The 15,717-nt window shown below is 38.5% G+C and overlaps 1 protein-coding gene across 2 annotated transcripts in view; it reads right to left on the bottom strand.

Annotated features, from left to right (window-relative positions):
- The window catches only part of LOC140728523 (protein TANC1-like), a 134,599-nt gene that overhangs the window by 39,957 nt on the left and 78,925 nt on the right, over window positions 1-15,717 (bottom strand). For both annotated transcript variants that reach the window (XM_073047368.1, XM_073047369.1), the window contains exons 14-16: window positions 11,654-12,261; window positions 8,384-8,492; window positions 5,777-5,899 (exon numbers count right to left, since the gene is read on the bottom strand). In XM_073047368.1, the coding sequence (XP_072903469.1) occupies window positions 5,777-5,899; window positions 8,384-8,492; window positions 11,654-12,261 (840 nt within the window). The remainder of the gene's footprint in view (window positions 1-5,776; window positions 5,900-8,383; window positions 8,493-11,653; window positions 12,262-15,717) is intronic.

Raw genomic sequence — 15,717 nt, 5'->3', positions numbered from 1 at the left:
GGTCCCAATGATCCAGAAATCTGAATCCCTGCCCCCTGCTCCAATCCCTCAGCCACGCACTTATCCTCCACCTCATCCTGTTCCTATTCTCACTGTTGTGTGGCACAGGCAGTAATCCCGAGATTACTACCTTTGTGGTCCTGCTTCTCAACTTCCTTCCTTACTCCCTGTAGTCTTTTTTCAGGACCTCTTCCCTTTTCCTACCTATGTCATTGGTACCAATATGTACTATGACCTCTGGCTGTTCTCCCTCCCACTACAGGATATCTTGGATGCGATCTGAAACATCCTGGACCCTGGGAACTAAGAGGCAAACTACCATCCAAGTTTCCTTCCTGCATCCACAGAATTGCCTGTCTGACTCCCTAACTATAGAGTCTCCTATCACTACTGCCTTCCTCTTCCTTTCCCTACCCTTCTGAGCCACAGGGACAGACTGTGCTAGAGGCACAGCCAATGTTTCTTCCCCCAGGTAGGTGTTCTCCCCCAACAGTACTCAAACAGGAGTATTTATTGTCAAGGAGTACAGCCACAGGGGTACTCTCTAGTACCTGACTCTTCCCCTGCCCCCTCCTGACTGTGACCCACTTGTCTGTCTCCTGTGGCCCCAGTGTGACCACCTGGTTATAACTCCTTTCTATCACCTCCTCACTCTCCCTGACCAGGCGAAGGTCATCGAGCTGCATCTCCAGTTCCCTAACTCGGTCCCTTAGGAGCTACAGCTCGATCCATCTGGAGCAGATATGGCCATCTGAGAGGATGGGAAACTCCAGGACCTCCCACATTTGACACGGAGCACAGAAAACTGACCTCACACACAGACTTCCTTCTTTCCACAAATAACACAGGTAAACCTACCTCGTCTCGTCCCGTTACTGCCTAAGCCCATTGAGCCAAAGCCCTATCACTCTGCTGCCTCTCACTCTGCTGCCCACTCTGAAAACTGCCTGCTGGATATGGTGGCCTTCTTTTTAAACCTTTCGCTCTCTACTGGCTGACGTCATGCGCCTGTGCAGTCTTGCCTCTCTTTTACCCCAAGTAGTAAAACTGCCTTCGCTCCCGAAATCAGCCGTTCATTCGCAACCTTCTAGTGCTCAATGATAACTTAGTAAAAATTCAAATCAGAATACATCCTCAGATATTAAGTTTCCTAAACTAGCTTAGGAAGAACAATTTCTGCAGGGCTTTCCAAGTGATGAGCATAATGTGCTTGTCCTACTTCAATGTATTGTTAACAGTCGTCCTCAGGAATTTGAATGACTTGACCCCAGACACAGCCTGACCATTAATTTCCAAAGGGCGGGAGCAGATACAGAATTGTCCTCGTTATAATATAAGTTACATGCAATCTACAAAATCAAAAAAGGTATGGTTCTCTGAATATTGCTGGAGCAACTGTTCCAAGTCAATGTAAGATACTACTTAAAACATCATGACTACTCTTAACAGCATTTTGCATACTCTAATCAGTATTACTGATGTTGAAAGGAATTATGGGTTATGGAGAAAAGGCAGGTAGGTGGAGATGAGTCTATGGCCAGATCAGCCGTGGTCATATTGAATGGCGGAGCAGCTTGATGGGCCAGATGGCCTACTCTTGCTCCTGTTTCTTATGTTCTTCTGCTGAGTATTTCTACTATCATGACTTGAAACGTACATGCCCCTTACCCTGCATGTATTTGACAAAATTTGCTTTTCATAAAGACGAGAAAACCTGCAGATGCTGGAAATTCAAACAACACACACAAAATGCTGGAGGAACTCAAAATGCCAGGCATCATCAATGGAAAAGAGTAAACAGTCACCATTTCGGGATGAGATCTTTCTTCAAAGCTCTCCGGAACATCAACTAATTGCTCTTTTTTTATAGATGGCCAATTCGCAAAACCTTTATTTCATAATGTTCATTACTAATAAGTGTTTTTTCTCTTAGTTTACGCAGACTGCTCAGATTAAACTTGACTGCTACATACCTTCATTTATGTATTAACTCTTGGCATTTCTGGTAAGGACAGCATTTAGCCTTCACCAAGATGATAACTGTTAGCCTTCAATAAACCACCTCAGATGTTGTGGTGAACACATCTTCTCAGCCCTATTAAGAGTTATACAATTCTGATCCAGCAAGACTTAAGGTTCTTAAAATCTTGAAAAGTTATATATCTCAAGCATAGCTTGATCTTTCAAGAATCACTAGATTCTAGAATGGTTCTGGAGGACTGGACTGGATTAACAAATTGCATATGTCACTCTACTCTTTAAGAAGGGAGAAAGGCAAAAAGATAGGAAAGTATAGGCCAGTTAGTCTGACTTATCCATTATTAAGGATGAGGCTTTAGGGCATTTGGAGGCACATGATAAAATAGGCAGAAGTCAGCATGGTTTCCTTAAGAGGATATCTTGCCTGACAAATCTGTTGTAGTTCTTTGAGCAAAGAACAGGCAAGATAGACAAAGGAGAGTCGGTAGATGTTCTTTACTTGGATTTTCAGAAGGCCTCTGACAAGGCGCTATACAAGAGTCCATGATATTACAGCAGAGATACTAGCAAGGATAGAAGATTAACTGACTGGCAGGAGGCAAAGAGTGGGAATAAAGGCGGCCGTTTCTGGTTGGCTGCCAGTGACTCACAGAGTTCCGCAGCAGTGGCACCGCATCTTTTCATGTTACACGTCAATGATCTGGATGACAGAATCGGTGGCTTTGTGCCCAAATTTCTGGACGATACAGAGATTATTAGAGGAGCAGATGGTGGTGAGGATTGCAGAGGGATTAGTAGATTAGAAGAATGGTTAAAGGCATAAGCTACTTTCTAAACAGGGAGCAAATTCAGAAATCAGAGGTGCAAAGGCACTTACGAGTCCTTGTGCAGGATTCCCTAAAAGTTAACTTGCAGGTTGAATCAATGGCAAGAAAGACAAATGCAAGAGGCTAGAATACAAGAGCAAGGATGTAATACTGGGGTTTTGGTCAGACCACATTTCAAAACTCAATGTACATTTATTATCTAATATGTATACCACAACCTTAAGATGCATCTTCTTGTGGGCAGCTATTGAAACAAAGAAACACAATAGAAGCCATGAAAAAACCTACACAACAAAGACCGTCAAACACTCATTGTGTGGAAAAAAGAACAAATTGTGTAAACATTTAAAAAAGTAAATAAATAATATACAGGACATGAATCACAGGATCCCTGAAAGTGAGTCCACAACCACAGAGCCAGTTTAGTGCTAAGACGAGTGCAGCCATCCAGGAGCCTGACGGCTACAGGCCACAGTTGCACAGTCCATTCAGTGCTGAGGCAAGTAAGATGCGAAGTAGTGAGCAGTACACCAATTTATCCACCGGCCTTGGCTTCAACATCTCAATCTTTTTAATCTGTCTTAATGCTTAAATCGGGTGAACATCAGTTAATTATTCCCTCTCGGGCCCAGGCCTCACCGCTTGAATCTGGCCCAAAGTTCACTCCAGCAGCATCTGCTTTCTCAAGAGTGCAGTTCGCTGAATCCTTCAGGATACCACATAAACGTCAGATTGTACAGACAATTAAAAAGCACATCTCTTGAAGGCTGTGCATTGCAGTGATCATAGTCCAGAAAAAGCATATTTAGAAGAATAGTTAGTAGTTTTGCTTGTTGCCCTCAAAATATTGCTGCATATCACTAATGTCATCTTGAGTATTTAAACAATTTAGAGCCACTTATCTAAGAATGGATGTGCTGGCACTGGAGAGGATCCAGGGGAGCTCATGAGAATGATTGCGGGAATGAAAGTATGAGAAGTGTTTGATTACTTTGGGCCAGTACACACTGAAGCTTAGAAGAATAAGGAGATCTCATTGAAACCTACTGAATATGAAAGGCCTAGATAGAGTGGACATGGAAAGGGTATTTCTTTGTGGGGGAGTCCAGAAACAGCTTCAGAATTTTAGGACATCCCTTTAGAACAGAGATAAAGAGGAATTTCTTCAGCCAGAAGGTAATGGATCTGTGTAAGTTATTGCCACAAAAGGCTGTGGAGCCCAAGCCAGAGTTTGATAGTTTCTTGATTAGCAAGGTGTCAGAAGTTGTAGGGAGGATAATGGGTTCAAGAGGGAAACTAAATCCACTACAATTGAATAGTGGAGTAGACTCAAATGGTTGAATGGCTTAATTCTGCTCCATTGTCTTATGGTCTAAAATGAATTTATTTTATTACTGCTATTTTGCTACTTTGCTTAGCATGAAATACTCAGTGCTTCTGACTGAATCTACCAAAACAAGCCAAACAAAAACAGAAATCCATCAGCAAAACTTGACAACCTGCCAAGAGCCACATTGTTCTTGTTCCTTCCACCAATGACGGCGCATTGTGTTACTGGCATTCGACCAATGAGGGCACAGTACTTATTGTGTCAACTCAAAAAAAAATCGTTATTTAGTCCTCTTGTTCTCAGGAACACATCCTGGATGCCAAATGAGGTTATAGTCCAAGTTGAAAATTTCAACAGTTGTTTTATATCTTAAATAATTTTAGGAAGTAATAATTTAGAAAAAATATAAATATACTTTCGATACAACTTTCCACAAAACAATAACAATGGCATTATATTATTAACTTACATTAATAAGTAAGCATTAGTGAGCATTTCTGACCATGCCTATTTTAGTTTTGCTTGTTGAAATGATACCAAGCACTTTTATGAACAACTACAATCCTCCTGCTGAAGATGTTAAATGACACTGTGCAGTAAATTCCTTGAGATGAAGGAAGTGTATATTGCCAAGGAAGTCTGGTGTGCGTCTTCAAAGGGAACCCAGAGGTGATGCAGCTTTCATTGCTCTTATTCCTCTTGTAGAGTTCTCCTGTCCGTGAGGTACTATGACAGTAAACTAGGTGAGCAAATGAATGTAATTTGTGGATGAAACATGCTACAACATTCATCTATAAATTATGGACGCATGAACAGTTACAACAGCAATGGTTGCCAATCAAACAGCCTATTTTTCTCATTGTTAGAACTCCACTTATCCAGGCAATTTAACAGTAGTCGACCACATGGAGGACTTTGAGGAATCAGGATACCCAGCCACCATAGCCTCGTCTGCTTTTCTATCCACAGCTTCTGGTCATGGAATGTTTAAAGTCGGTGATACATATACCAAATCAGAGTAAAACTGTTATTTCCCCATGACATAGAACAAAGCATCTTAATACAATCTCTACTTAGAAGGTAGCTCAATAGAGACACCAAGCATCCTTCAGCTACTTCTGCTATGAAGATGTGGAGTGCAATTAAGTGACAATGAGAATACCCCTAAGTGCATTGTTATTCAAATACAACCCACATATCTAAATCTCTCTATTAAGGGAATATCAATTATTTTCTTTGATACTGCATAGTCTAGATTTTGATCAACAGTTCTATTGCAAACAGCAATCATTTCTGTTCTCAGCCACCAGCTCTATGTATTCCATTAGTTTTCTTTCAAGCATCCTTTTCATCTTAAAATTGTTGTTTACTTATTAACATTTATAACTATCAAAATACATAAAGTAAAATAATGTCATCACCATACATAAAATGAAGATAAAGTATCAGTAAAAATCCCTGTGAATATGAAATACTTAGGATTACAAACTAGTAACCTGTATATTCATCAATGCCTTCATAACTAAATCTCATTCCAGTTTTGTGAAAGACAGGTATCCTTCATGGTTTTAAAGAAAAATACCTTTCTTAAAATTACTGCTTTTGCGATCATGTAATGCAAGTACACAGATTTCCTTACCTTCACATTGGGAGTGTAAAGATTTCGCAAGGACGAGAATGCAGCAGACAACCCATCACTGCTATAACTCATCCAAAGGGCTTGAAGGACACTAGAAGATATCCCTGTCTTTTTGCTCAGACCCTAAAAAATGTGGAAATCATGATCACTGGTTTCAAAGTCAAATTTTAATATGCATTATTGGAAGTCTTTTAAATATTTAAAGCTACAGATATTTAAAACCCATTCTATCTTTGCTATTAGCTGTGAAGCAAATCCATTCAAGTTATGGTTTCAGTTTAGTGTAACTATAGGACTGTTCTATCTTTACTGGCATTTAAGGTACAGTGAAATATAATGAAGGAGAGACACCAAAAGTTTCGACCAAGAGAGTATATAGGAGTGAAGGAGTGTATCAGGTTGAACAGAGGAAGGAGCACAATACTTGGAGTATAGTGTTCAGTTCTAGTCTCTTCATTATAGGAATAATGTGGATGCAGAGGAATTTTACCAGGATGTTGTCTGGATTAAAGATCATTTGTTTTGAGGAGAAGTTGAGTGACCTATGATTTTCCTCTATGGAGTGAGGAAGGATCAGAGGTGACTTGATAGGTGTGTATTATATGATAAAACGCATAAATAGAGTGGACAACCAGAGCCTTTATCTCCCTCAGGGCAGCACTGGCTAATACAAGAGGGCATAACTGTAACGTAACTGGAGGAAAGTATGGGGGGGGGGGAATGACAGGGGTATATTTTTTTTAAAACATAGAATGATGAGTGCTTGGAATGGAGGTGGTAGTAGAAACAAATACATTAAAGATATGTAAGATTCTTATATGGGCACATGGATGGATGAAAAATGGAGGACTATGTGACAGGGACGGATCAGATTGATCATCATCATGGGCCAAAGAGTTCTGTTCTGTTCTAAGTTCTATCAAAACTGGAATACTGAATTAAAGTACTTTAAGGAAAGGTTAGGAATAATTGTGAGAGAGTACTTTATTGTGGTGCGGGGAATAGAAAGGTATAAAAAAATGTAACTATAAATTGGTAGACAATTTGAACAAAATATGATTCTCTATGAATCCAGCATAGTGAGTAGAAGTTGAATATGTAAAAATTGAATACTTCAACTACTACAATGACTAGAATGCATAACCTCTGTAGATGGAGGAACTTAAAGCTTCTACAGCATCATTTCCTCATCTGAATGCCAACTGGAAAGGCAAAGTTAGCACATGCATAGAAATAAGGACAAGATAATCTGCACAGGCTGGAAATATTGAGCATTATACACAAAATGCTGGAGGAACTCAATAAGTCGGGCAGCATGTGAGCGGAATAAACAGCTAATGCTGCAGGCCTTGGTACTTCATCAGGATTGGAAGGAAGGGGGCACAAGCCAGGATAAGAAGGTGGGGGAGGGAAAGGAATATAAATTGATAGATGATAGATTAGACCAGTTGAGGGAGCAGGTGGGTGGGTGAGGGAGATGGATGAAGTATGAAGCAGGGAGGGGACACGTGTAAGAGATAAAGGGCTGAAGAAGGAATTTAATAGGGAAGGACAGTGAATTATGGTAGAAAGAGAAAGAGCCAGGGAAACCCAGGGAGGTGGTGGTCAGGTGAGGAGAAGAATAGGGAATGGAAAAGGGGAGAAAGTGGAGGGGGGGGGGGAGACAAAAAATGGGAATTTGGAGAAATCAGTGTTCATGCCATCATGTTAGAGGCTATCCAGATAGAATACAAGGTGTTGCTCCTCCAACCTGAGTTTGGTCCAACCATGGCAATATAGGCCATGGACTGACATGTTAGAATGGGTATGGGAGGTTGCACTGAAATGGGTAGCCACTGGTCATTGAGGCAAACAGCGAAGGTTCTTGACATTCTGTGTGGGATTGCACTGGTCTTGAGGAAGCTGCACCAGAAGCACCGGATACAATAGATAACCCCACAAACCCACAGGTAAAGTGTTGCCTCACCAGGCCCTAAACAGTAGTGAGGGAGGTGGTACGGGGGTAGGTGCAGAACTTGTCATGGTGCAGGGAACATCCTGGAAAGCATGACAAGTCCTGGTAACGTCTTGTAATTTTATTGATATCTTTCCAATAGGTAGGTGATCAAAACTGATCACAGTACTCCAAATTCAGCCTCACCAATATCTTGTATAACTTCAAAATAACATCCCAACTCCTGTATTCAATACTTTGATTTAGAAGGCCAATGTGCCAGAAGCATTCAAGCCAAAATTCATCGGGTTCCAATTTCCACTCCCTTTAAACTTAATAGATTCAATGGAAAAGTGATATAATTGAACAATATGTTACAAAAGATTAAACAAAACTGTTTTGGGATTTTAATATGAGTAATATTCAATAGTCGGGGAAGTGTGCTACCCATGACTAAAGTCTTAAGGATGGTAGATAATCAGAGTTTTACTGTATGTAATAATTCTTTTTGAATGATCCGATTATACATTTAGGATTAAACAAGTTTCTTAACAGATGTAGTTTTATTTAATAAATTTCTCTAAGTTTAAATTATGGGGAATAATTATTTAGAATACCATCTAAATTATATTGAAGATCCACTTTTTCTTATGTGAATACGTTCCTATAATCACCTTAAAAATATGTGCTTTCAGTATGTGATGGCCAAATTCTATAGTCTGTTGTCGATTTAGCTTTCCTTCTTGGCGAGAGAACATGAATGCCAAAAGTGCATGTCCGCTTCTGTGAAAAGACAAAAGGCCAGAATATAAAAATTTAAATATTTGTAGAACAATACAAAAAAGTCACTAGCTTTTCATAACAGACTATTCAAGCTCCAATAATACTGTGCTACATATAGTCTTCTTTGCTGAATATAGCACTGGAGAAGAGAGGGGAATCTGCAATATTTCAATTACATAGACATGCTATGGTCAGAATCAAAGTTTAATATTACTAGCATATGTCATCAAATTTGCTAACCTAGCAGCAACAGTACAATGCAATACATCATAATATAGAAAAAAGTAAATCAATTACTATAAGAGTGTGTGTAAATATATAAAATAGTCAAATTAAAAAATAGTGAAAAACAGAAATAATAAAAGTGAGGTAGTGTTCATGGGTTCAATGTCCATTTAAGAATCAAATGGCAGAGGGGAATAAGTGTTCCTGAATCGCTAAGTGTATGCCTTCAGGATTCTGTATCTCCTTGCTGATGCTAACAATGAAAAGACGGCATGCCTTGGGTAATGGGGGTCCTTAATAATGGATGCCACCTTTCTCAGGCACTGCTCCTTGAAAATGTCTTGGAGGCTAGTACTGAAGATGGAGCTGACTGATTGTACAATTTCTTATGGCTTCTTTAAATCCTATGCAGTAGCCCCACCATACCAGAGAATGATGTTAGAATGCATGGTACATCTGTAGGAGGTCGAATGTTTTAGGTGACAAACCATATCTCCTCAAACTCCCAATGAAATATAGCCACTATTTTGCCTTCTTTATAGCTGCATCAGTATGTTGGGATCAGATTAGATCCTCACGGATCTTGATTCCCAAGAACTTGAAATTGTTTACTCTCTCCACTTCTGATCCCTCTACGAGGATTGATTTGTGTTTCCTTGTCCTACCCTTTCTGAACTCCACAATCGGCTCTTCAGTGTTACTGACGCTGAGTGCAGATTTATTGCTACAACACCACTCAACTAGCTGATATATCTCGCTCCTGTATGCTCTCTTGTCTCCATCTGATATCAATGTTCTTCCACTCTGCTTCCCATAGAGGGATTTTAAACAAATTTAATTTTCTAAATCATTTAAACCTAGCTGGAGATTGGATTCTCCTGATTTACTTTATGTCAGTCAGAAATCTTACTCTCTCTTGATCTTGGTTAGTTATTATTTTTTGTGGGTCAAGTATATTCTAATTATCTAAAATCTTGAATATCAATATCAATGAAACATATGAGGCATGATTTGCCCACTGATGGAAACTTACACTCAAAAATTGCTTGACAAAGGCTCAAACTGTGCACTGCAATTAAGATGCAAAATAAAGACAGGTCGACAAAAGAAATAGAAGGAACATTTGACGATTCAAGGTCTAAACATAATTTGTCAAATCTTGAGCTTTACACTTAACCTAAGACTACATGATCTATACCCAGGTACTGTTTGATTCCTGTAAACAATGCAAATGTGCAAATTCTGCTGCCCAAGTATTTTTGGTCCTTCTTCCTCAGGATCAAGATCTCTCTTGATCTGTTTTACCTTCGCACTCACACATCCTGGGGCTTTAATTTAAAAAAAACAAATGAATTCAGTTGCTTTACCAATTCCAGGCAATGTAAGAGTGCAAATATTTAACAAACTCTTAATCCAAGAGCTAATCCCTGTGGCTCATCTAAAGCAGAAAAGACCACCTTCTCCTTCAGTACTTCCAATCCAGTCAAGTCTCAATCCTGAAAACTGGCACCTTTTAAGTGAGACCATGTTTTTCACAGTACTTCCAAATTGCTTTTCTAGAAAGATAGAGGCATCTTACAGCTGATAAACATTTGGCCAGTTATGTGTACTTATAAACTAATGAACATACCCATTCACATAAATGCAGACACTGTTTAACTATTTGCAGCTTTACAAATAACCCGAACTAAATAATTTCTGGACAAATGTAGTTTACTTTTATTATTGCAAACTAATGGGTGAAACTTCTACTAAAATATCAAGTTTCCCACAAAGCGGATAGTTCTAACACTTGTGACCACGCCGGTGTGCTATATTCCACTGCAGGGAAGTGCAATTTTGTGTAGCTGGATTGTTGTGGCGTTGTTAAAGCTATTACACACTAAGTTACAACAGGGTTCCATTCCTGAGAACTACTGCAAGTTGGAAATGAACAAAAACAATGCATGGGAGAAGACTGCAAACAATAGAAAGCTAAGAGGAGACAGCAGGCACAGGAAGAGAACTGGATATAAAAAAATAAAAGCCTGAAGGTGAGACAGAATGGATACCAGGGGCAGGGAGTAGGGTGGGTGCAGACATACCCAGCCCTGAGACACAAGGCGAGGTTATTTGATTCCAAGCAACTGGTTTATTGATCATTGCAGAATGTCTCTCTGGTGCTTCCCATGCCCTCTCCTCAACCTTCTCCTTTTCCAAACCATGATTCCCCTCTCAGTCCACAATAGAGTCCCATATCAGAATCAGGTTTATCATCGCTCACATGTCATTAAATTTGTTTTTTTTTTAATGACAGTAGTACAGTGTAATACATAACATTACTACCGTACAATGCAAAAGCCTTAGGAACCCTAGCCGTCTATGTTTAAGACTTTTGCACAGTACTGTACCACCAGGTTCAAGGAACATCTTTTACCCCACTGTTATAAAACTGCTGAATGGTTCTCTAATACAACATGTACTCTTGACCTCACAGTCTACCTTGCTATAATCTTGCACCTTCTGTGCATCTCGATGCATTTTCTCTGTAGCTGCTGCACTTTATTCTGCATTATCGTTTTACTTTGTACTACCTTGATGTACAGCGCAACAAATAGATCTGTACAAACAATAAGCAAGACAAGCATTTCACTGTACCTCTGTACAGATACCAATTCCACTTCAGTGACTCTGTGAGTGAGCAGGCAAGGCTGCTCAACACTCCGAACTTCATATGGCTTGGCTGTTGCAGATCGGGAGTGGTAGAGGGAGGGAAGGGAATAAGGGAAGTCCTGCAGAAATGTTCCATTCACACGTGACAGAAGATACTTGCAGCCACACAGCAGCTGGCAAATCCATCCCAATGGCAAATGTTTTTTAAAATAAATGGACAGAAGTGAATGAAACTAGTTTAATCTGTATATGCATTTCCAATGTTCCAATTCTTATATACTAACCTTGGATCACAAAGGAAGTCCATGTTCTCACCATCTGCTCTCCAAACCAGCCACTCTCTAAATGATGGATGACAAAACATTCGTGTTTTGTCCCTTCGTTTAATGAGGAAACTTGAAAGGCCTTCCATCCTCTGTTGAAAATCCGTCCATTCCAATTCTCCCTTCACATAGCCAGCATTTATTGCTTGGAAAATCTGCTCATCTGTCAATGGATGAAGGGATGCCAAAGCAACATTTAACACAGGAAGGGCCCTTTCAAAGGAAGTTTGTGTTCGAAACTTCATGTTACATTGGAGAAGGTACAATTCTGACAGGGAGACAGGCACTACCTTGTAGCTTGTACTCTTAATGACTAGGTGACCTTTTTCAAACAAATCCAGAGTCAACTTCAAATACAGGTAAGATCCTTGGCTTCGCATGATAAGATGATTGGTGACTTTGTTCACAGTAATGGTATCAGTCTTTCCACTCAAAGAGATGTTACTGAGTATGCTGTGACTATTGTTAATTCTGTGATGGATGAATGCACTCAGGTCCCTGTTAATATCTTCATTCTCTGGAAAATCATCCAGAGAAATTTTATGGAATGGAAGTAGACGAGTAATATCCTATAGGAAACAAAGTTTTTAAAAAAATTTTGAGGCAAATCGGAAATGAGAACAAATACGCTAAATATTCTAAATCTAATCTCAAACCTTTGTTCTATTGCAAAAGCATTTATGCTTTATATTCACTTGCCATAGATTTCTATAACTTTCGTCACTTATTTAAAAACTACAAAACATTTATGTAAATTTGTGACATAATGCATACTATAATAACCTCACATTTCCAAAATGCTAACAATTTTTACCTCAAAAGGCATATTTTTTAAAAATCAGTCTTTCTGATATGTACATGTACTTTTTCCCCCAGATTCTATCCTTTAATAATCTGAATTCTATCAAAAAGTTCTTTTCCATTAATTCTCTGAATATTTATTGTCATGCAACAGGATTTATTTCGATGCAAATTACATGCAGTGAAATGGGCCATCCGTGCCATCTTATAAATCTGCTAATTTCCTTTAAGGCAAAGTACTCATGAATGCAAACAGTGTTCACATAGAGTAACCCCAAAAAAGGAAATGAAAAGTAAGTAATCAGTTCATATTCATAGTGTTAGCTTAAGGGATACATATACAGCAGGACACTGGGAGAAACACCATACATTTCAATATTCTCACAGTATTGAGCAGATAAGGCAGAACACTTTTTTAAACATCTCCAATAATGTAACATACCCTGAATAATGTACTGTAGTATTAATTTTTTTAATTTTATGCAAGTTCTGGGAGCATATGGTTGGACCTACAAGCTTCTACCTATAAGGGATTACTATTACCAATCCAAAATGAAACTTTACATCATGTTTATTCAAATGAACTCTTATGCATTTTAAGATGTTCAGTTCAAATTGTAATAACTTAGATTGCATACCAAAAATCATTCTTTAAAATGGGATATATTGGTAACCATAATGCCTTGTAAGCTCTCTTTGGAATCTCCTATCATGAGATGACAGATTTTCAATACACATCTCCTGATATTCAAAAGAAATATTCTACATTTTCTATCAGCTCTATGGGAAACTAAGTGAACTGTTTTTGGTAGAGGCAATTACAGCACATTTTCCAATTCCTTCAACCTTTTTCTCCTTCAGCAATTGTAACATGGTTGTAATTACTAACGGCAAGTCCATGTTACAGTTGCTGCAGTTTTCTTCACAACTATGGCATGTGAAAGCCATTCATTATAGAAAGCAACATGATTTTATTTAGATGCATACTTCATCTCTAATATGAAATTCCCTCAATTTTACACAATGCTCCCTTCTTCCTTCCTGCATCCTTTGTCATTTAAGTGACATCTGGAAGGGCAGGAACGTTGGGAGTCTGGACATGCCTTATGAATTCTGTCATTTTTCTATAAATGTCACATGCTTTCTCTGCATATTGAACTTTAAACAGAACTTTTAGCTACAATTTTAACATCCCTTCATTAAAGCAGATCAAAATTCACTGTTTCTCACATCCACCCTACCAACCATACAATGGTATTGTTCCTTTTAAAAGATAAAGATTCAATAGTATTCTACTGTTTATTTGTTGCAAAGTCATAGTAGTAGAGAATCTCCATAATGTACATGCCTGCTCACCTCCTTGCTGGTTTACAAGGACATAGCCTTCCTTCATGTCAGCCCATGAGACATTTTTCTTTCCGGAAACTCCAGAGGAAACTGTTAACATTGTTTCTTTCAAGAGAGACTTCCCAGACATAGAATGAAAGAGCTGATCACGCCAAAACTAAACAACCATCCCTTATGAACTTGAACAGATTGCTTCTTACTAATGTCCTTAATCTTAGAGTGAACTTTAATTGGACACACAGATCCATATTCACTAGCAGGTAACAAAATACACATTCCACAAGCAGAAAGGTCATATAGCTAAGTGTCCTTAAAGCTTTCGTTCTAACCTCCATATACCCAAGAAAATTATAGTTTGCCAGTTTAATAAACATTGATGTTATTTACTCAATGTTGTGTTAAAGTATATGTATGTTATTTATTGTTTGTTAGTAAAGTTATGTTTCCTCCAGATAGCCTCCCCTACATACATCATTAGTAATTAAAAGGTTATGGGAGAATCTATTAAAGCAGCAGTCCCCAACCTCCGGGCCGCGAAGCATGCTGGGGTGGAGCGGCAGCTGGAACGCACCCAGCACATCTTTAAAAAAAAAAGCCGAAATAAACAAGCTAATTAATTAGGTGTCGCCCGGCTTCACGGCCCGGAGGTTGGGACCACTGTATTAGAGAACCTCATAATAGTAGAACAAGTTTAGAATTGAAACACGGATGAAGAGATCACAAAATGTGAACTATAAAGAACAGTCGTTATCAATTAGGAAGCATCTTCTGCTATTCTTAAATTCATTTTGTCTGTTAGAAATTACAGAACCCAGACAAGGCTATATTTGACAATTCATGATCTTGTTTTTAACCGTGATCACTGTGTATGCCTTTTACCAAAATGACCTGTTTCAACTTGCATAACATTGACAGACTCTGTTCCCACCTCAGTTCATCAGTCTCATTGTCTTCTGTTATTTCTAAACAGAAGTCATATTCACTTTTCATGCATACTTGATAACTTATATTCACATCTATTCTAAAAACATCTCACTTTAAGATTCTCATCCTTGATTTCAATTTTCCTTATACAGTTGCTTTTCTTAATTTCAATATATTCCTACAAACTTTGCATTCTGTCAATTCTGACATTTTTCATATTCCACATTTTAACTTCTTCTTCTATGGCTTAGATTCCTCCCTAAACTCATCGCTAATCTTTACTCAGTTCACGGAAACTTATTGCTTCAACTAACATCTTGGCCATCAGCCATGCTACTTCCCTTAGTCCACTAGGCATTAAAATCTTGACTTCAGGATGTTTTGTTAAATTAAAAGGCACTACAGTGGCAAGCCATAGCCCTAACAAGCTAATTGAGGCCTGAGACCTTGGTAAAAGTTATCTGATAGCTCAGATCTCTCAGGGTGCCCAAACTTTTGCATGAGCTATAATGTTCTATGTTCTATATTCCTTTCCTTTTCTTCCCCACTCTAAAATTGTACAGAATAAAAATAATACACTAATCTTGCTTAAAATGTTGAAAAGAACATTTCATCTTTAACTTTATGACTTTTTACTCACTTAACTTTTGACCAGGGGTGCCCAAACTTTTGCATGCCACTGTACATAAATGCAAATTGTTTTTTCTTTATTCCAAAAGTCACACACAATAATAAAAAAAAGTGGTTAGGTTACTTTTCCCACCCCTCCCTTAAAACCTCTCAAAGCACTCCTGTCCCACATCCTCAATCTCCCAATGTACTCCTGTCACTCCCAAGTAAAATAGAAATTTCTATACAATAATGCAATCTAAGAATGATTCAGACATTTTGTTTTAAAACACTAGTGAATCTGACTATATACTTAAGAGTAAATTTAATGGTAAATTATAAGA

Source organism: Hemitrygon akajei, chromosome 5 (assembly GCF_048418815.1).
Source record: "Hemitrygon akajei chromosome 5, sHemAka1.3, whole genome shotgun sequence".
Taxonomy (NCBI): Eukaryota; Metazoa; Chordata; class Chondrichthyes; order Myliobatiformes; family Dasyatidae; genus Hemitrygon; species Hemitrygon akajei.
Note: the sequence above shows the minus strand (reverse complement) of the source record. Positions and strands in the feature narration are given on the sequence as shown.